The 23,703-nt window shown below is 37.1% G+C and overlaps 1 protein-coding gene across 1 annotated transcript in view; it reads right to left on the reverse strand.

Moving 5' to 3' along the window:
- Nucleotides 1-23,703, reverse strand: part of LOC144470565 (ras-GEF domain-containing family member 1B-like) — an 88,203-nt gene that overhangs the window by 4,936 nt on the left and 59,564 nt on the right. Inside the window, exon 9 of the mRNA XM_078181874.1 lies at nucleotides 6,607-6,809. Coding sequence (XP_078038000.1) covers nucleotides 6,607-6,809 — 203 coding nt within the window. The remainder of the gene's footprint in view (nucleotides 1-6,606; nucleotides 6,810-23,703) is intronic.

Here is a 23,703-nt window from a genome sequence, read left to right on the forward strand (position 1 = left end):
TGTAATCGGTGCAAATTACTTTTTTTGGTTAGTAGATTTAATGTTAAAGTATAATACGTATTGACTGTCGTATAATCTAAAATTTGCAATTTTAGAGCTGTTAATATTTAAAGTTTATGAAGATAGTAGTTTTTCACGAATGCAACCACAAACAGGTAATTTTTACATCTCCCAATGGTTGTAGCTTGTCCATTCGATTTCGAAACATTATTCACCACGATCCAGGAATTTTGGTTATAGGCTCTATCACACCAACCAATTGCAATCTCAAGAAATTGTTATGTACTCGTCCTCTAGAAAACAAATCGGACAATGGTATTAAAAATGTCCTTCGAACCAGTTGTAGAAAATTTATTCCGTTTGAAAGGGCAATAACGTACTCTCCGGCGTAAACGCAAAACACGAAATTCGTGTAACATTTCAGTTTCGTCTTCTTTTTCAACATGCCTGCAGCGAAAAAGTGACTGAGAAGATTTCCAAGCGTATTTTCTGTCGACGCGACCAATCTTCAGCTGACTAGGTTATTACTTTATTCCGAATCAGAGTAGAGATTTCAAGCCGGATTTCCGGCGGGTACCGCGGCCATCGAACCGTTCCCAAAAAGAAACTGTTGTCCCCGATGCGACCGGCTCAAGAAGACAACTTCCATCGGCAAAAAACGCATCTGTTCGGCGGACGGAACGCTAGACAAATCACCGTCGGCGGAAAAAAAGGAAGAATCGATAGTTACCAGGGAAACTCTTCGTTCGCGGCGTTTTGAAGACCGTTCGCGCAGCTGTGCTCCCGTTTCGAAGTTGTCCGATACGTCGGAAAAAGGAACGAATTTCGGGCGTCGTCGCATCCTGCACGACCGGAACCGGTATCCCGGTAACGATCCGCGGAGCGGTACAACGGCCGAGAATAGACGGCCGTGCAACGGGTATGCTCGCGGAAGCATCGGAAAATTACGAATCGAACTTGAGCAATTTATCGTCGGTCGGAAGCACGCGAATACGTGCGCATACAGCAGCGATCCTCGCTTCCGGTAGTGGAATCGCCGCGTAACGGCCGCGTAACAGACGTTTACATACGCGCGGTTATCCGTCTTCCGTCTACGAATCTTCCGCAAGTCGATATCTATCGTCAAGGAACCCATCTTCGGGAGAACTCCTCCCCGCCATCTCGATTACCGAGAACCGTCCGATCGAAACGCCATTACGTACTTCGTCTTTCGAAGAGCAGGACAGATAATTGGTTAAGGCTACACGTTTTTCTTTATTAGACCGTGCATCTCGGCGTGCATTGGGAATCGATGGGACCGTTCCTTCTCTTGGGTTATTGATACTCCGACGTGACCTCCGATCACTGGAATTGCGTTTACTGTCGTGAAATGACTGCGACGCAATTTGTTGGTACACTGCGCGACAAAATGATAGGACATCCCAAAATTTGTCGTGTTTCTCAAAACCAATAATGTATAGAAAGTTTTTGCATGCAGCTATATAAACAGTACACCTTCTTTATTAACACGTGAGAAAACAGCCACTGATTATGTTTTTTACAGGAATTATATCTGTTTATGTAAAAGACGAGTACGACAAAATGATTGGACACGTGCAGAAAAAATATGATTTTTATTTAATTTTAATGTTTTATTTAATTTCAATAATGCGTACGCATTTCCTTCTCTTCTAGAACCGCTAACATTCTCCTAGGTAGTAATTTATATAATTTTTTTAAATAACTACGCGAAATTGTGTTCCAGCCTTCTTCAATCGCGGCTTTTAACTCTTCAATTAAATTAAATTGTCTACACTTTCTGTAGACGTTACGAGATAACTGTCTCCAGACATTTTCAATGATATTCAAATCTGGTGTTCTCGCCGGTCAAAGTAAAAGTCGAATATTATTTGCTATATTTTTGACAAAAAGGTCTGCTATTCTAGTTTAATAAATCCACATTATATCCATGCTATCAATATTGCCCAATTAAATAAACCTCCACTTCGTCTTGTATTGCGGCATTATTACAAATACGGCTCAAGCAACTGGCATTTCCAGCTATCAAATACAACAGTCAGAGCGTCCATTAGCCGAGAGTTAAACATCTTCGCGTCATTGATTATTGGATTTCATCAGTGGCGAACCCTCTGCTGAAATCAAAGGCAGCCTCTGACCCGGCTTTAGTCGAACGGCCTAAAATCCATAATAGACAAGCATTTGTCCGTACCTGCGAGCGTCTTGGAGCAATTTGTGTCCGCGTTTCTACATGGTGTTCCGTTCTAGCAATTCAGGAAAACGTACTAGCGGTGTTCCGACGATGCCCTACCCACGAACCGTACATTTTGCCGGGGACTGCGCCGTTCCACTGCCATTTCGGAGATAGCGCGCGCTGTTACGAGTTTAATGCACATATGTTACGCGATGCGACGCCGTTCCATATACGCGGCCGAGTATTATGCACGCAGTTGTCCAGTAAATACTGCCTCAAGTAGTGGAACAATTTCGAATAGAATTTTTTTCCCCCTGACGAAACTCATTGCGACCACGTACCGGGCTTTTTCGGGGAACGGTCTCATTTCGCGGTGCAATCGTATAAGCGACGAGCTCGCCGAATGAGAAACCTATTTTCGCAAGCGTGTCAGAGTAATGATGGAATCGAGCACGGGTCAAAAAGAGTTCACGGCGACACAAGATCGTAAAGAATATTCGTGATTTTTATCAATTTAATGCATTGCACTTTTCTAATAGTTTCTTCGTTCCAAAGAGATAATTGTGTAATTAAATGATATTTTAAATATATTATATATATATTGTTTATAAAAGTTTTAATAATGCAGAAAGTTATTTAAAAAGTTGGATGTTTTAGTTTTTATATAAGAATGAATTTATTTTAAGAATTGGAAAAGGTAGGGTTTAAATTATAATTAAGTAAAATAGACGCTATTTCACAGAAAAACAGACGTTATTTCAAATAATGTGTAAATGAAAAAAATTACACTCTTCATTTTCACTTTGAGGGTACATCATTTCTTTTTAGTGACTAGAGAACAATACGAGAATAAACAAAGTTCTACAGCTTGATAAGAATTGTCGATCCTGATACTCTCCTTCACCGAAATACGATTCAAATAATTTTAATCATTCTTTTTAATTCAGAAAAATGGTAGCTCCTTTCATGTGCAACATTAATTATACCTACGTATATACCTTCATATTCATATTTAAATGGTCTACTTTATTTGTGCAACGATATGGTGTAATCGTAACTGTAGTGTAACGGAATGTAATGTCGCTAGTTAGCGACAGTTGGTTTTGAAGGGAAATCGAAGGCAGATGACCCGACCGTGACAGCCAGGAGATTAACACTAGAACTACCAAGGGGGATCAAAATGACTTGTTTGACATTTTTTAAAATTATAACTCATTTCAGTTGCATTTTGTTTCAGAAAATTTTGCACGACTTTTTCTAAGATATACAAATAATTAATTCTGTAAAACTGTTATGTTTTCATTTTGTTGTAAATTTGTATGCAGTATACCTACATATACCGAGATGAGTCATTTTGACCCCCCCCCCCCCTCACGGAACATAGGTTTTCGGTACTGTTCTGTTGTATCGTGGAAATTATTGTGACACGTTACTTGTGACACGACCTTTAGTCGTAAAAAAAAATATTTCAAACTCAAAGATATGTCAACAACCAAAAAATGTTTTTCTTACGACTTACACTGTTTGACTTGGTCATTACTTGCAGTATTTGTTGCAGGCGAGTTCCCTCAGATTACTTTCAGTCGATCATTTTATGCATAAGTATTTTATAAATTTTTGCTATTCTATTGCTATTATTATTCAGGTTATATTCAATTTTTGTCCATAAAAATAAAAAATATATAAAAACTAAAAATTGCTGTCTTTTCTTAAATGTCTTGGTAATTTAAGAAACAAGTCATTTTGAACCCTCCGGTAGAAGTAGGTATACCTCGATCGTTGGTAGTTCTAGTGTTAAACTAGATTTCAAATCAAAGGAGTGGGAGGAAGTCACGTGACGCGCTAGAACTCCTACGAAAGTATAACGGGCTTACATTATAATTTTGAACTACTATAATTCTGAACTACTTCTAAAATCTCTTTTAGATATGCATTTCCGACTACTGGTACCATTTTTAAAATGAATCCTGATTGAATTGTAGACAACACCGGCCAAGATAGTAGACAAATATTATAAGCCTCATTGTTAATTATCTTAGATTCGAGGATTATACTTGAAACGAAAAGGACAGTTTCACTATTTTAAGACGCACTATTGTTAATCTACAAAAAAAAACTTCGCCGTTTAAGCTTTGAGTACTATAAAATAAGTCTATCAACCGTGAGATTGGAAACATTACTTAAATTATCGAAAATTATAAATTATGCAAACATCGGAATTATGAATACAAATGTTACGCATAGAGTAGAAATCTGCCTCGCGAAAGTTCCGTGAGCATGAAGAAATTTTGATACAGAACGAAAAGAAGCGTTTAGAGCGTTTCAGTTTTCCTTCGATCGAACGATCTCTTTCTTCCTCTCTCTCTATCTCTCGCTCCTTCACTCCTTGTATCGCACTTTGTCAGTCTTTCGAGTCGCTTTTCTCGTCTTTTCAACTTTTAGTCGAGCTACGGGGGAACAACTTTTGCTATTACAAGTTTAATAAGTTTACACGAGGAATCCGAGAAGAAGGAGCGTTTTTCGCGCGCGCGAAAACGAAGGAAATGGTATGGCACATTCGTCGCCGTGATAAATACGCCCGAGAAAAAGGAACGGAAAGGCGAGACCGGCCACCTTGCGAGAGAGCGAGTTTTCCAAACGACGAGGGCGTAACACCGTCGCGGGAATAAAATTATCGAAACTTCAGAAGATCCGCTGAAAAAAGAACGCGACACGTTCGATGCAATATGGTCGATGGCATTCCTCGCGCGGTCTAGATATTTTCGCCTTTAGCGAACTTAGATTACTTCATAATTATTCCCCCGAATTTTCCGAGCACTCTCGGCAATCCCGCGAAGAAATACGAATTCGTAAAGTCATGTGCAAACGATTGCGCTGCTAAAGTTCAGATGATGTGTCGGATAAGCCCACGAACGTGTAATCTACTTTCCTTTGATCAAGCTTGATGTAATTTCGAAGGAGTCGAGCTTCTCGTTATATCATTGGCATTTCTATTTATATTTGTTTTCGAATATCGTGTGCTAGTTGCAGAAATGGGAGAAGATAGTTATACTTCACTACTGTGTCCAAGTTAATCATTTACATTTGCATTTTCGTTATTTTTTTCGGTGTTTCATTTTGATCATATATAAGCAATGAGGGTACCAATACTTATGGGACTGACTGTAAATAACTAAACAGCTTCACAAGAGCTATTAAGAATAATTGAAACAGTTTCAGGTTTCGAAATGTTTTTAATGCAAGCTTATCAGTTGCGATGACTTTTCTTTAATCCCGTTATATTATCGCGAATATTCAGTATGAAAAAGAATAACAAGTTAACTAACTTCGTCATTTCAACACTTAGTTGATCAATTAAATATTCTAAAATTTTAAATTACTCCAGTAAAGCTTCGCAAAATATTTAATGGTTTAAATAGTGCAATTAAACAATATTTATCTTTTCGTGCTTTCCATCTGTTCTTCTATTCTTGCATCCTGAGCTTATAGTTTTAATGAACAACAAACAAATTTCTTGGTTTTACTTTGATGGGCTATAAGCGATAGCGCAGTGTTTTCCAAAATATCAGTGCATAATTGATATCTCCAACAAAAATATCTATTTATGAAAAGAAATAGAGATCAACTAACTTAGACCGCCTGGTTAACCCCTTGCCGTATTTTGACGAGTCTGGCTCGTCATAGAGATTTCTATTAATATCGTGTTAAGTATAAATGTAATTCCGTTCTTTCATGCCGGAATAAAATTCTATCATTTTGTCATCCGTATTTCACCATTTAAGTAAATGTAGACAAACGGAATAAATATTTTTCCTTTTCCATCTAAGAAGTTATTGCAATAGAAAAAGTGCTCATCCTTGTAACTATGAAGAAAATAGTACGGCAAGGGGTTAAGATGATTGGTAATCTAGTATGTCACAGTCCAATTAATTTTAATTTCATGTTTCTTCGTTTAAAGATTTTTCCAATATGAGTATTCTTCAATAATCTTTCTATTCTCAATGTCCTCAAATTTCTAACTACAATATTTCGATTCTACGATTCCTAACAATTTTTCAAATTAATTTAATTTACGCGGAAAGTATCTAACTTTTCCATTAAGAGAAGTATGTACTTGTAAGCAACGTTCAGCTGCTGCAGAAAGCTGAAAATTGGAATTTGTTTATAAGAGCCATCTCGCCAGGAGCACCGTCTCACCGGAGATTACTGTATAGGTCTATTTTTAATAAGGACGTCGGAATCAGCGTGGATAAGCCGAGAAGCTAATGAAAAGTGCTTGTCAATTTCACCGGGATCTAAGTCGTAATTACTTGGAGCACGAAAGTGGGACTGAATCTCTTCAATTTTGATTAAACTTGAAACCGTACCGAGTGCCCTTAAATGATTAATGCGATGCCAAGGTTTTTTCTACTCACTTGTTGCTGCATCCCTCGTTCAGAAAGTAGAGATCCTTGACCAGCAAGCTGAAGAAGGGCACGACGATTCTCTGTCGTTCGTCCGTAGCGCCGGCGCTACGCCACATCGCTGCTTTCAACGTGCTGCGATAGCTGCTGAAATTGCTGCTCGGATCCATTTGGTGTTCCAGAATCGAGAATTTCGCCAACTGCACCTTTGACCACTGTAACAGAAAATATCCCGGTGCTTGCTGGAAGAACGCAGATTTCTCGTGTTTCCCTGTTTACCGAAATTAAAAGGTCACTACGAAAATTATTCGTTTAACATGCTACAGATTATTTCATCTGTAATGGATCAGCTGCAGCTCCGGCTTCCCTTATTTCGAATCGTTTCATCAAACGGGAGATTTCATTTAAGCGCGCCTCACGTTAATTGATTTTATTTCAACCGGCCAAATTTTTTCATAAATGCTTCCCGGTGGAACAGATTCTGATAAATGTTTGCCTTTCGTTACTTTAAATTGCAGGTTTCAGAGTTTATCTTTACATGGTAGAACGTCTTTGGCAGTAAAACAAGATATTTGTACTGAAGGATTTAGTAAAGATGTTGGAAATTTCAAAAGATTTGTATTTTATTGTTCCATATTAAAAAGTAATAAATTCGTCATATAAATTCATATATTGCTCATTTTCAGACTCACTTCAGTAATGATATATAATGAACTGATATGTACAAATGCTTTTGTTGAATAAGTATGTACAGTGTGTTCTAAATATCACTCGCAATCGGGAGCTGAGAAACTCTTGTAGTCATTTGACGCAACTCTTTCCTTTACAAAAATTTTTCTGCGCGACTTCGTTTACAAGTTATTAACAGTATTAAAAAATACTGATCAAGGAGAAAGCGAGCACAGTAGACGCATAGTAGCGCAATAGCGAACTCAATACGGCAATGAACGAGGCAACCAGGCGCCAACTGCACTCGTTCGCTGGTTGGTTATTGTTTTTCGTCATTAACTTGTAAACAAAACCGCGGAGAACATTTCTGTAAAGGAAAAAGTTACTTCAAATAACCTGAGGAATTCTTCATTTCCTGATTGTAAGTGACTTTTGGAATATTCCATATACTGTCCGTCGTTTTAACAGAGTGGCAAAAGTCGCTCGCTTTGTCTGATCTGTCAGCCCGTAGCACCCATTTTTCTATTACTTCCCAACATCCATTCTATTGGTAAACTAGAAGGTTACTAAGCTAATCGACGCGAGGAGCAAGAGAGATCGGTCACCGACTCTACCTGATCACGTCTCTTTTCGGGCACAATATCTGAGAAAGATTGAGTACACGAGCCGAGATAGCACCTTATCAGGGAATTAATATAAAAACAGTTAATATTTTAGTTTTCGAGAAATCTTCAATATTCCGATAATTTTTTGGTTTCTCGTTTTTGATAATCACAGCTTGCAACTGAAAAATCTGAAAAAATTCTACAACATGCGGCTTGATGTCCAAAATAAGCCATATTTTTTTTCCAAATTTTAGAAAGCCGCTAAAGGGGGAAAATATCAGAAAACCGCGAAATCTAATTTACTCTGTAACTACCCTCACAGACAAGTTACAGGGTTAAAATTTTGCACAGATGAGTTTTTATTGGTGAGCTATCGAACGATATATGACTGATTGAAAAACCTCTAAGGGCAGTTTTGATTGATAATCAAAAGTCTGGAATGAAAAAAAATTTGAAGAGAATAGGTGGAGAAGAAGAGCAATTTCCGTTGTCCGTTGTGTCACTCAGTTCATGCGTAGTGTTTCATCTTCTTGGCACACGCGTCTGATGTGTTCCTAGCCGAAAATGATGACTACGGGGATCGTGACCTTGTTGGAAGTCAAAAGACGCTGTTTGCTTTTAATCGGTCCCTCGTTTTGTGGAAATTTAGTGTTACGGCTAACTTAGGGCTGATAGGAAGTGAACACTTTTGCCAAGAAGGAAAACGTGTTTATCTATCTATCTACGGGCGTAAAAGGTGTTGATTTGTGGGAATCGAACCAACGCTTTTCTCGGCGGACGTTTTCTGAGCATAAGACAGTACATATACAAGTTTTCATATCAGGCATGGAAATACATTCTTTCTAATTAAGTTTCATATGTCCAATAGAGTTATTCAAATGGTAACGTTCCAACACATTACTAATTAATGAAGTACTGTGGAGTGCTGATTATACTGCTTATATTCTACTAATTTGTACCTCTTACAACAGAAGAACAGTATCTAATTGTTTACATTTATACAAATTTTACGTTAACACAATAATTATTATTTAAAATGCTTCAATTTAATCAATATATTTGACAATTAATTTTATAATTACGTTTGCTTTGCGACACCGGAAATGTCATAATAAATGTTTACTGTAGTATATTTGCAAGTTTATTTGTAAGTTTATTTAAGCTTATTTATCAAAAAAACAGGAGCTCATTTTCAGATAGTTGTAATAATACAATTTTTCAAATTATGTAACAACTCTCACAATGGTACCAATTTCATATGAAGTAAAAAGTGACACGACAATTGCAATGAAGATAAAAAATAACAATGCTTATCACTTTACTTGTATTGGTTGTAGATTAACCGAAGTATAGAGTCGGAGCGTTTCTTTAGGTAGATTAAAAGGCGTATCAAGTGCAAACCGAGGGAGAGAGGCAGGATAGCAAAGATCGTAGAGTGAAAGAAAATGGATACAAAGAAGAGACACGATAGCAAAGCTGTAGAGAGTAGGTCAACAAAAGAAGAGCAGGGTCAGAAAGAGAAGTTAACTGCCTGACCGTGCCAAAGGCACAGCAGCGGCACGGCGCGGTGCGGCGAGCAGAATTCGATATATCGGAATAGGAAAAGGGTATCAGGTTGAATGCAATGGGATCAGCTCCATTGCATTGTATCCAGATGGCCGAGATGCACTTATTGTCTGTCGTGAACACGTTTCGCTTGGGCTCGTTTTCTCCTTCTGCGTATTGTCGATTTTGTTGAAGCGCCAACGCGCAGGAAACCATGGTGGGTAGCTGGGGGGACAAGCGTAAAGGATTTCATGAACGTCACGGTGAACAGGTTCTGATAGTATAGAGACAGTGCAACTCTATGGGCTATAACACTTCCAAGAGCGGTCGTGAATGTAATCATGAAGTTATTGTTTATGGAACAACTGATAGTAATTCTTTACTCCTTTTGACTTGGAATCTAGATTTCCTCTTAAAGACGATCATGAGAGACTTAAAACTAGTATGATTTTGATACCGGTATTGTGCTAAGAAAGTTGTATCGAAACCGATATAATACCGAAATCGTTGCAGGGACGACATCTATGAATAGCGAAATCGTTGCTATACCGAAATGTATTGAGAATCAGGATAATATTGAAATGTATGAATACCGAAACCAAAATAAATATTGGAATTTTTTATATTATTTTTGCTGACATCTTGTCATACTTTGATCAATCAGATTCGTGATGAAGTTTTCTAGTAATTAGTATTAAGTATTGATGTTGATTCATTTTTTCAGTCAGAATAGTATTTTGTTGACTTGTCATCATTATTTAACTACAAAATTATACCTCAGTGAAAAATATATCAATTTTCTAACATGAACATAAAATATTCGAAACCTTCATTTTCTGTTGAAAACTATATATCGGAAGCAGGGATCATGTTAATGGAAAATCGAATTTGCGTCGCTGAACTCAAGAAAATTCACTTATCGCTTAGCGGATCGTCTAAAGAAAGTTCAAATTCGTTGGGCAGTCGTCCTATTAAAGAAGTAATACTTTTCAGTTGTTCGTTTTAACGCTAATTAGCAAGTTTCTGAGCGAAAAGTTTCTAAGCTTGTAAAAGAAAAGGGATACCGTCCAATAGTTGAATAAGATTACTGTGTATCGCAGACAGAAAAATTTGATTCGTTCCAACTTCATAATTTTTCGTCGAGCGTCACGGGAGGACGGAACGAAATGAAATACGGAACGCGGCGATAGTGTTATTCTTCCACCTTGAAAACAGTCCGTCGTCACTGAAATGATCCGCGACGCGACGCAGCTTCGGGGTTTCCGTGGCATCCACGTTAGGCGGAAGTAATAATTGAATCAACTTCGCGAGCGATGAAAACGTCCACGTAGACGTCGGAATTAATCTCGTCTGTCGTATATTCGCGACGGTCTCATTTAGAAATTAACGCTCAGACGAACACGTTCCAGCGGCCCCGTGAGACCGTGACGCACGAATAATGTATTAATTAACGTTGCCAGCGCTATTGATGACCATTAACGAACTAGGAAACTCGGCAGTAAATCTGTTTCACATATCATTTCGCGGACTTGGGTATCGACGAATGCTGTTAATAAGCTGTCACGTTCCATTTCAAATCGAAAGCTCGGCACTCCCACGCTTCTACTTTCTGCATCTCTGAATTCATTCTCCTCTTAAGGCATCGTTTGTGGACGGTTAAATGTGTGCGAGATCTCGAGAGCGCGCGTTATATTAGGGTATCCCATAAGTTTCTTCCCTTTTTTATATACGAAATGAATACACGATATTTGTTGTTTAAGGTGTATTTATTACGTTATATACGAACCGTTCTGTTCTATAACCTTCTTCCATCTCTCAGGAAGCCTCATTATGCCCTCTTTCCAAAATTATTCAAGCTTATTCGCAAAATGTTTATCTAGGTCCGCTTTTATTTCGCTTATGGATGTGAAAGATTTACCACGGAGAGAATTTTTTAAGGAGAGGAACAAGTGATATTCGGATGGAGCAACGTCTGAGGAGTACGGAGTATGAGGTAGAACGCCCCAATCAAACTGTAATAATTTTTGCATTACGGCCAAAGCAACATGCGGTCTTGCGTTGCCGTGATGGAAAACGACGCCTCGTCGGTTCGCCAATTCTGGCCGGTTTTCTGCTGTGGCGGCTTTTTAATTGATCCAGTTGATTGCAATATTTGTCAGCATTGATTGAATCACCTTGAAGAAGGAGCTTGTAGTACTACACTACACCTTTCCAGTCCCACCAAATGCACAAAAGAACCTTCTTCGGATAAAGTCCAGGCTTCGCAATAGTTGAAGGTCTATTTTCCTTAGACAAAGTGCGTTTTCGATGCACAATTTGGTATAAAATCCAAGTCTCGTTTCCAGTGACAAGACCCTTTAAGAAAGGATCCCTTTCTTGTCGTTGGACAAGCGAATCGCACGTAGAGACGCGGTTCATAAGGCCGGCCTCCGTCAATAGGTGTGGAACCCAAACTTCATATCGATTCGCATATCCCATCTTGATTAAATGCTTATGTACCGTTGCCTTCGGAATATTAGTGTAGTACTATCTTACGCACACTATACCGCGGATTTTCAGCGAGCACAGTCTTGATAATGTCCGTATCCGTCGTTGCTGGGCGGCCGCTGCGGTCTTCATCTTTCAACTCGAATTGCCAGCTCTAAACTTTTTAAACCAATCGCGGACGGTCCTAATAGTCGTAGTACCACTCCCGTAAACGGTGCAAATCTCGTCTGCAGTGTCCTTTGCACTATTGCCTTTTTTTTTAAAGCAATGAAGCATAACATGTCACAAATGCTTCTTTTGATATTGAACGGTGCAGAAAAAATGTTAAAAAAGACTTTGTTACCAACGAAACGTACTTTGAAAGAGCTCTGGGATGACTGAAACCGATGCCATAAACGGCTAAGAGATAAGCCTGCTTGTTTATATAAACACATCCACTTAAAGTCCCCCATAGCGTGGCGCGGAAAGAACAGAAAGACACCCACCATTAAAAAGAAAACCGCATCTGCTTCTCGTGTTTTCTTAACTGTAATTTTCGCCGCTTTGTTTACTTTCTTGCCGCACTCTTCCAATTAAGTATTTCGGTTCTTCTTGAGGAGTTTAGAGAGGTCTAGAGAGGAGTGTGGGATTCTCTTATGGATTTTTGTGTTTTTACCGTTTGCCCCAGAAATGGGATAAAAAAGCATTTAATCGGACTGCCATTAGAATCAGTTATCGTTTCAATAAATATTGTATATTCCTAAATTAGGAAGCGCATGTAAATTTACGTTGGAACATTGCAAACTTGATGAGTTTACAGAGGATTGCATGAATTTTGAAATAGTTACATTACCGTATATTAATAATAACTTGTTTGCTTAAAATTTTGTGGGGCTGCCGGGACCACCATAATCCGATTGGTGGTTATAAATGTAGAATAACGTTGAATGATTCTGTTGAAGCTGTTTCCAAACTGTCATTATTAACAATAAATAAACTTGTTTCTAGTTAATACATAAGTGTTATCATACAAAATGTATTCATGAATTAAATAAAACATGCGAATAAGGGAAATTAATTATAACGCAAAATGAAAGATTAAAATAGAAAACGTTGAAATTTTACCGTGAACCAAAATGATTCCGATTAGACTAACACGGTTCTAATATGTATCGATTTTTAATTAAGTTCCACGAGAAGCTGAAGATATTCTACATGGCAAGCAAAATTGAATTTCCTATTAAACACGCGTGGATTTTTTCCAGTGAAAGCTTCATTGTGCGGAAATTAGATTTTTCAAGGATCAGGAGTCTTTTGCCGCACAGACTGTGTTCTCAGAGAGACGAAAATATATAGAGAGGTACAGAGAGGGAGAGAGATAGAAAGAAAAGTAGAGAGAGAGAAAGAGAGAGAGAGAGAAAGAGAGAGAGAGAGAGAGTGAGGAACAGGTTTTTCTTCGCCGCGGGAGCTATTTTTCTCGACGTGACTCGATTCGATTTCTCGGGAAATACTTTCGCGGTGGAAAAAAAAGTCACTAGGAATCGGAGACTCCAGTGGATCCGGTAAATTGAAACTCGGATGAGATACAGAGGGGATAAATGGGGAGGTTATGGGTCGCGAGAGCTGTTTTCCGGCAGAGTCCTGCATGACAACGCCAAAGGAATCGGTCCTTGTTTTTAGCGATGCCTCAAACTAGAACTCTAATTACAGAGATTTATGAAACCGGTCCGAAACGGCTAATTCCAGAGTTCCTTCATGAACAAAGGGAGATAATTCGTCCGGCATTCGCATTAAATAACGCAAGACAGAGACAGGTCTTCTGTTTTGAATTCATTTCAATTCTTTTAACCGTATGTAGCGCGGTTTAAATCCGAAAGGATTTTCCTTTCCCTAGAATAGTATTCATCGTCGGCTGAATATCTCTTTCCTCGAGTTTGATTCTTACAGTTCATCTGAATATTTAACATTTAAATGAAATTGGCGCCGATGGAAAATGACTGAGCCTGCACGAATGGGAACGTTAACATGTCCGTGGGAAAACGAGTCCTCCGGAGTTTGTGTTCGTCACCCAATGTTTCCCTCACAGCTGAAATTTTCGCATTTCCAGTTGATTTACATATTAAAAACTGAATTTAAATTCGTCTCGCGCAATTTTGTCGAATAAAAGTGCAGCGGAGTCGCGCCGCCGAGGGTGGAGAGCGACGGACGATAAATTATTAGAGGCTAAGTGGGAAGACGACTCAAAGGAAAAGGGGGAATGCAAAGTCGTTCCGGAAATTCGATTTTCGTCGCTTCAGAGCGGAGAATTCTGTTCTGAAATTACTCTAGATCGGACAAATAATATTTTCCGTCGTTCCGCTTGGTATTATTTCCACGCGTAATAATACACAGTTAGCAGTTATAAACAGACGATGCGTTTTAATCTCGGTTCTATGCATATTATGCAACTATTTCTTATTTATTTAGCTTGTTTCGTTTTCATATCTACACATGTAGGTTTCACTTTATGAAACTAAAACACGAGACTGCAATATTTAAACAAAATATGGTCCTGGTCCCTTGACTTCTATGAACGGTGGATATTAATAAAATATGAATAAATCACGTAATATACTACTAAGACCTAACATTTTTATTTTTCCTTTGCAAGTAATCTTATAGCTGACAAAGGAAACTTTCTATTAATTTAAATTTTTGTAAAATGGAGTATGACAATGAATTTGCATATCGATTTTCTTAGTCACAAGCGTAGGTTAAATTTGGTTTGAGTCTGGACTTAGTACGAGTTCTCGTCTCAATCTTTTATCCGCTAGTGTATACGCTCGGAATCCACAAAATCGACATTCTTTAATTAAAAGCCCGAACCCGTCAGGAAATCACAGCCGATAAATTTTGCGACGTTCAGTGAAAATTATTCCTGTGAAACGGGGAGAAATGTTTCTTCGCGAGGCAGGTGCAAGATCGGCCGGGAATCGTCGCGATCAGGCGTAATTAAGTTCTCCGAGTTTGCGAAGTTGCGACGAAAGGTCGGATATTAAATATGCATCAGTCGAACTCGTAAGCCGTGTTATAATCTCATAAAATGTCGAACAAATTTTGACACTTTCCGAAAGTGTGCCGGAAGTCCGGCGAATGTAGTTTCTATCCAGTTTTTCAACGCTCGGAGTAAATAAGATAGATAACACGATCGTCGTAAACGAGGTTTCAACGTGTTACCATGTCCTTCGCGGGTTTTACATGTTACGCGCGATATTTAAACTTTTCTCGTTTGTGTAAATACAACCTTAGTTGTGAAGGGGGAGGAATAACACTAAAAATTTGATCCGCTTGAGAATCAAACGTTAGACCATGATTTTATAGTCTTTAAGTATCGTTCCTTTCACGAACTTGTACTAGTAAAAGAATTAAAGGGAATATAGTTTATAGGCAATATTTGTGTCACGATTATTCTGATATATTACACCAATTATTATGCTACATTTTTATAACTTTTATTACTTCATAAACAAATAAATATTTATTTCTTATATTTGAATTTTTTAATGGACTGTAATGTCGCATTAACTACAAAGTCATTAGCGACAGCGTGGGATTTACTGAGAAAGAGTCACAAAAGCTTGATGTAATTAATATGGAATTCTTTATGAACTGGAGTAAGTCTTAAATCATCTTATCATTTAGATGTTACTTAAGTGATAATATTGTTTTAAATGTTTTAGGAACATTATATTCTAGAGGTTTATTGTAATTGAAAAGGAGAACTCAAAGGATTCAGGAGAATTATTTCCATTGCTTCCTGTTCTTAATGAATTAATTCATTACGATCATGCCTTCCGTAAAGGTCTTTCATAGAATCATATAATATATCAAGTCTTTCGTATAAATTTCGAACCTTTTAAACAGTTATTTCGTGTTCCAATTCTACCGTTTTTCTAAATTTAATTTTAAAGATATAGTTTTGTAAACTTTGCTAAAAATAATTTATGAAATATATGTATTTAAACAACATGGAAAATAAGCTACCGTCGCACAGTAATATCTCGGATATTCATTGCGAAGGAACTGTCAAGAAAACAGCAACGACGCAGATATTCTTTTGAAGCGAAAAAATGTAATAGCTTCGTGGAACTCGTGTCGACGCCAGCAGTATATCTGCGCAATGGTATTATTTTGAAAGGGGTACAATACAAACAACGATAATATCATTCATTTGGGTGTAACAAAGAAATTCCGGGGAACTTGTTCAATCCAACATATACATGTATAGTTGGCAACTATTGTGTTTCACCAGGGTGCAAAAAAAATTCTTTCAAACCCCTTTATTTTATATGTTCGCGGTGTCACGAGTTTCCTTTACAACACTGTAATTTATCTAATTCTCGTCTTCCCGACTGAACCCGTGAAAACGCAAACATGCGCATAAACGTTCGCAGTCCAGCCAGCACCATTCAAATCTCCAGCAATTATTTTTCTTCCGTAATTTCTCCGTTGTTTCCACCGTTTGTGACAATTAATACGGTCACTGCCGCGAAGGCAACCGTAAAGCAGGCATAAAATCGAAACTACTTATTTCATGAAACAAAAGTTTGCAAATCGTCATTTTTTACAAGGTTTTATTTAAATTCTCTTGGTTTTTGTCTCGCTATGTTGCAGTAATTATATCGTATATGTTTGATTTTCGTCACATTTCGTTCCAATACAACACTTTTTAAGAAAAATAATTTAATAAGGAATATGGAAGTATATATCCCTCTAATTCAGTTGGCTGTTTTTAAGATAGAGTATCATTCAAGAAATTGCAATATTTTAATGATAACCTCGACATTATATTTTAATTATAACTTTGACAATATTTTGTGTTATGACGAGTATGCTCGTTAAAAATAGCTAACTGGTTAATAATTAATAAATAAATAGCAGATTTTTTGCAACTATGAATTATAAAAATTATTTAAAGGACTAATTTATGTCTATTTAATTTTTGTTTCTGACAATCCGCTTGGGAAATGTTTTTCTTGTATTAATGGACCGCCCACTAGCATTAAGGATAAGATTATATTACTACAACTCTATGCGTATATGCAATGTTTTCTGAAATACGCATATATGTATAAAATATACCTTTTCCACAAGTTAATGTCTTACATTTTGCCAAGATAATCTTCTAGGTGAAAGAAAAGTAATCTAAATAACTCCCAGTATAAACTGAGAGAAAGAGATTCCTTTTGTACACATAAAATAGACACTTCTTACATGCTTTCAGCGGAAAATTAAATTGCAAGTAAAAAAGAAAACTGAGTCGCTCATCAAATGACTGATACGGTAGTGAAAGCGTTAATCAAGACGCGTTTTCTTCGTGTGCCGCGACCGAGAAAGAATTCCATCAACCTCGGTCTTCGCGCGAATCATTTTCGCCCGTCGATCTCGTCGATAAAGATTTTGAACAGCTTCGGCCTGTCGGCGGTGCGAAGCCGCGAGACTTTCACCACCTTCACCCCCCAGTCCCACGGCTTTCCCACGCGATAATGAACTGTACGCGGCAGGGTTTGCGGGGAAGGAGGCGGCGGTGGTGGTGGTGGTGGTGGTGGCGGTATCTGCTAGGCGGGTAGCAACGACCGAACGTAATTAGCTTTTTGAGGGGCGAAAAGTGAGCGGGGGTCCCCTTTTCACGACGCTAGAAGGAGACGTCATTCGCAGATTATCTCTGTGGGAAATTAACCCCCATGCAGAAGGGTAGAAAGTGGAAAGGTGGGAGCGACGAAAGGAGGGGGCAGAAGGGTGGTATCGTTTATCTTCCAGCGACGTCGCCGCATCGGCGGTTTCTCTCGAACGCGAGCCAGCGAGCGCGCCTCGAGATACGGGCGACGAGTTTTCGAAGCCTGAGTTTCGTCTCGAAACTCGTGGAAGTTGAAAGTTGCATGGCTTCTCTCGCCCGGCAAAGAGAATATTCTCCTTCGGCAAATGGCAGTCGCCGGGATTGGGGCCGTGTTCCAGTGGACTTCAGACGACGAGTTCTTTCCTCCGGATTCTCTTTTTCGTCGCGAATTGACGCGATCGGACTCAAGGACCGATTAATCTGTTCTCTGTAGCACTGTCTACACTCTGCTACGGTATCGTGCAGTGGTATAACTCCGTCGCGTGAACTAAACGGGGAAAGAGGTGTCCGCAAAGAGTTTTTATATGAAGGAAAGAGAAGCGTCTTGTCACTCGGATTGTACAGAGTGCTCGCGATGGTCTATGTAATTTTCGAAAGATTACTAGACTTGTTGCAGGTGTCTTCTAAATATGTTGCGAGAAATATAAGCTACGTAAAAATCTCTGTTTCTCGATAATCTCGTTAGTTAGATGAAAAAAATATGACGGTTTTTTTAAATTGATTCATTTATTTTCTTAAAACATGCGTAAAATCTGTAGTTTATTCAATCCGAACGTAAAAATCTTTTACTTTGTCAATGTTTATTCAGAATTATTAAAAGAATGTGTATGCAGTTTTTTTAACTATCGTGACACGGTGACGGGTACTATAGTGAAATGGAAATTAAATTCATAACAGGAAAATTGAATACCAAAATATTTGGATTTCAAAACCCACTGTAATGGGTTAACGTATTGGTTTGTTCTGCCAAGCGTGCGCGCCACGTTTAAAAATTTCATAGAGTGCTATAACATTCATGAACAAGCTGATTGATTATATCAGCTTGCATTTATTAGGTATCTTCGAGCGATTTTAGCTCACAATTGGATTTTAAACTGGAAAATAAAAAATCTCCTAGGTTGATCGCAAGAAATCGAGGTTGAACAAGGACGCAATTTCCTTTTTGATAACTGGAATTACTCAAAATTAATATGCTCGTGTTCTCATATTCTTCTAATGTACCGGATTTTTGTTGCAAATTATCCTTTTTCGTTTATTATCGAATAAGTTATCAAAATGATTTCTTTCTTAAATATATTTTTAGAAAATAAAATTATGTATTAGAGCAGTAAATACATAATTCTGTTCATATATTCTTCACTAACTTTTAAGAAAAGTCATTGAATAACACTTTAATAAAAATAAATAATAAATACTAACATAAATCTATATAAAAATATAGAAATCATCAAGAGCAGACTAATAGTTTAAGTGCGAGTAATTTTCAATTTTTGATTAACTCAATTTCGATCTACAAACTGAGCTATTTTATCCAACTTTTTATGATTTTTATAAAATATTTAATTTCATTATTAATAAAGTGTATTAACTACATAAAACTCAGTTCAAATCATTAAAAACTTCAAAGCTATTTTCATCTAATTACGATTAACAGATTGTCCGCATTATTTCAGTTTGCACACCAGTGCACACAATCATCTCAATTGCATTGCAAAATCTGGTAAAATAACTTCTATATACAATGAGTCACGAAAGTTTACTGAAATATATACATATATAGCTGGTGTTGGCAACAAATCTTTTATAAGTATTGTTCACGTTATTGTGGACGCTTGAAATTTAACATATATAACCGTGATACTTGTATGTTACTACAGGAATAAAAATATTTTGTAATTCGTAATGGGCCTCGCATTTATTTCGCGACAAACTTTTTATTTTAAAGCGTTCGAACACTTTCGTGGCTCACTGTATCTAGTAAGAGCTCACTAATTGTATTCGTTGCACGTTCAGTTCTCCTGTCGTAAACAGTTTAATCACTGAAAATTCGCAATTACCGAACGACCTTGCGTGAAAACGTAAAATCCGTGGATGTTTCCGTGAGTTCGCAACGATTTGCAAGCAGGCGGACCGGGAGAGGGTGTGAAAATAAGGCGCATGCGTGACCGAACGTGAACGTTAAATTTTCATTAACGGAAATTACGAAGCGAGCCGCGCCGCTTGGCTGATGATAGTTCCAGCAATTATTTTAAACGCGGCCTGTATAAATCAGCTGGCAGAACCGAATGAACCCTGAATAACAGTCCACATCGAATATAGCCCGGAGGATACATACCCGGCACACTGACCCGGTCCCTTAATTAAAAACAAGGAAAAAACATATAATGGCCTCTGTTCCCTCTTGCAATTTGTCCAGCCTGCGATAAAGTTGTACGCGTTTACCGATTTGTCGAAATGTATTTCGGCTTTTTCGATACAAATATATTTCACCGGCTTGTTTAAACTTTAATGAAAGTTACATATTGCGATATATAGTAATTATTAGTCGACGCTAACTAATACAACATGATTAGTGTTCTTTACTCGATTACATTAGACGTAAATAAGCGCTTTGTGAATAATTTTATAAAATCACTAAGATTATATGAATGGAAATATTCTCCCTAAATTTGACGGTCTTTCGTGAGAACTGCAACAAACAAAAGGCTTTTTAATGATTAATAATAACTTAACGATTTAATCATTCTTCATTTGATTATCGTTTGTTTACAATGCTACACTATTACTGAATTCTACATAAAAATTGAAATTAATTTATCATTGCAGCATTGGAAATGTATTGACATGATAAAAGTCATGATAACTTTATCTAAAGGATTAATAAACGCTTAACTCAGATTGCAGCTTAAAATTTATTAGTTAAGAGTTATTAAGATTTGATCATAAAAGTATATGTAAGTTGCCACGAAGGTATTATAAAGCATAAAGTTAGTAAAGTTATTATACAAAGTGAAAGTTTTCGGCATAAATTGCAAGAAACAGGAGTCCGTAGCAATTTATTTTTGCATGTGCTGGTGTGTATTACTTGAGAATAATATGTTAATACTCGTAAATTCCTTTTACTTTTCTAATGCTATAAATTTCACTTATTCATTTCTGTAATTAATGAATAATATCTGGTCACGAATAATAACAAATATTTTGCTGACTGAGATTTCTTATTCATTTTTTAAACGAATCTTTAATCTTATTATGAAATCAATAACATTGTATACCTGTTATCTTATATTTCATTCCTTTACGAATTTCCGTTTTATGTATTCGAATTACATGAAAATAGAAATGTTAATCAAAAAATAGCAAAGTAATGTGTTAATCGTTCTGTACTCCTGCATAAAATTGTTTAAAAAGCTGTGCGCCTCACTATACATTTACTACACACAGCCCGGTCTCAAAGTGTATTTATGAACACTTTTATGCATGCAGAGGTCAAGAGAGAATTTATGAGAAAAAATTGCATTCCGTTCGTTATAATGACGGTCGCATCCACTATCTAGGTGCTTTATTCAATTCGCGAGGAAATTGCGGCCAACGCTGAGAAAATATTTATCTTAAAATCGGATAACCGATATGATGCTCTAGGATTACATGCCATCTAAAATTAGAACTCATCTTTCTCGAAATGATTATTTTCATACATTTTCTTTTGAAAAATATGCGCACGATGAGAAATATTTAGACATCCTGAAAGGACAAGACATTTTTTATTTAATTTTAAATATCAATATTTAGCAGATTCAAAACATTGAAACGTAAATTTTTTTTTATTTACTGTTACTGTTACTTCTTCATTGTTTTCTTAATACAATTCTCACGAACAATCAAAGAAGATGTACAAAACTATACACAGTTATTAGATTATTTACACAAAATAGTAAAAAGATTAAGGTTCGGATAAAAAAGATGAAAAAATATAATTGTTTTATTAACCTAACCAATTGCAATTGTTGAAAACAATTTTTTAGCCATTGTCTAGTAAACTAATCTCCTCTTTTAAATATTGTGTATGCTGCGAGTGGTAGATTGATGAATTCACATTGAAATGTAGTTTTATTTTTTAGGTGAAATTTGTTATTTCGTAATAAACTGTTATTTTGTGCGATTTCATGGAATATATTATTTCAGAAATTATTTTGCGCGTGGTAGATTTCAGTTTACACTTCAAGGGAGCGATCCAAGAATTCACTGTGTTTTCTTCCATTCGCGGCGTACTTTTATTGCGCTTAGAATTTCATTGAAGCGGAAAATAGGTCAATGCCTGAAGATAAACTCCGGACCGAGGATAACGGTAATATAGCGAACGGTTGATGCGAAACATTGTGACACGTATTGAATTTTTCTGCTTTCTCTTTCAGGAAGGAACGCAATTGCTGCGAGCGACACGCGCTTCGATTATTTTGCTATCGCCGCTGATCGGATCGCAGTTCTTTTCGCGCAGTGAAGAACTCATGTCACAATTCTGTGTTTCACCCTTATTTGACATATATCTGATCTTTATAGGAATGAAATAGGTGTTTCGCTTGCAGACTATAAACAATGTAATTAAATAGTAAAAACAGAAATGAGGATTAAAAAGATTAGAAATAGATTAGAAAATAATTAATTTGTAGTACGATGCCTGTATAGTGCTTTTACAATTCCGTAATTAACATTTTAATTTGAAGCATCATTTTACAATCAGAACCAATAGAAATGTAATCGCGATTGCTTCTTGACACAAGAAAATGAATTTGCTAAGCATTACAATAAATATGTTTGTGTATAACAGTATGTAATAGATATGGAAAATACATTAAATAAATAGTTATGTCACGGTTATATATTTAAATGAAAAGTTATGTAGGTAGAAACATCGTACAAAATAATTTATTTCTTTTACCTATTAGCATTATTTTACTTTTTATATTATTTATTTATTTTACTACCCCAGTTTAAATAAGCATGGAAACAATTGCGATAGAAACTCATGATTTCGAAAAAATCCATTCAGACTTGTGTTCGTGCGTGATTTCAATCGAACCGTCCGAGCCGTGATGGAAGAAATATTCAATCAAAATGGCTTCCTTTTCCATTGTTCGCCTTTTTCGCGTCGAATCAATTCATTTCGGTTCGTCAATTGTTTGGTAGAATTTTTCTAAAAAATCTTTACGTTTCCAAGTACCCCTCGCGGCGGAGAAGCGACGCTAACGCGCGATCCACGGCGATTCGTCACGGTTAACGCTGGTCGTCGCGCGTCGCGGCGCCACGCTCGATTTACTAGGATTACAGACCGCTTATTGTCGCCCTCATCACCGACCAAGGGGTGACGGCGGGGTTGCAAACGAGTGCACGGCCAATCCTACGTGCCATCGCCGTATTAACGCTTTCCCAGGCACGTGTCTCGTTCCTGCAATGTATGTACGATACAGAAAGCGAGACGCCCTGAAAGCGTCACTTTTCAACCGGTACAATCGATCACTTTGCTTCTAACTTTCTGTTCCAACCTCTGCAGCTGATCTTCTCGCATGCGCTATCGTCATAAATTAAACTATCGATCGCGAGACCCTTGTTTCTTTCCTTCTTATGGTAGTTCTCAATTTGAAACTGTTTATGACGGGACAGCGACTTCGATGAAACTAGGAAAGCTACTTCGGCTCTGATTTCGATGATTTCTTAATAGTTTGTAGAAATCAATATTTAAATCGATATTATTCAAAATTGAAGCAACTGACTCGAATTCTTTCTAAATATTAGAGAGACCAAGTTCACTAGATAATAAATGGTTTTAATTATTTATATGCATGTTGAAACTTTCATCGAAATTAGTTAACATTGCAGTCAACTATTCGCAGTCAATGGTTGTGAAAATTACTGTTCCATAAAATGTTAAACTACATCAGAGTTTTATTATTTTTTGTCATTCCAATTGATTACAAATTTTCAACAAAATCTTATAGATACTATATAAAAGTTAAACAGCATAGGAACGTTGTCCACACTTTTGGCCTTACGTTGGTTATATTATGTCTGAAACGATTCTTTTATTAAAAGAAGAGAGTTAAATTTTGTTAGGATCTGCGAGATCTACTCTTGTATGTCTACTCTGTCCAATTTTGTGTGTCTTTTATG

The sequence above is a fragment of the Augochlora pura genome, chromosome 1, assembly GCF_028453695.1.
Source record: "Augochlora pura isolate Apur16 chromosome 1, APUR_v2.2.1, whole genome shotgun sequence".
Taxonomy (NCBI): Eukaryota; Metazoa; Arthropoda; class Insecta; order Hymenoptera; family Halictidae; genus Augochlora; species Augochlora pura.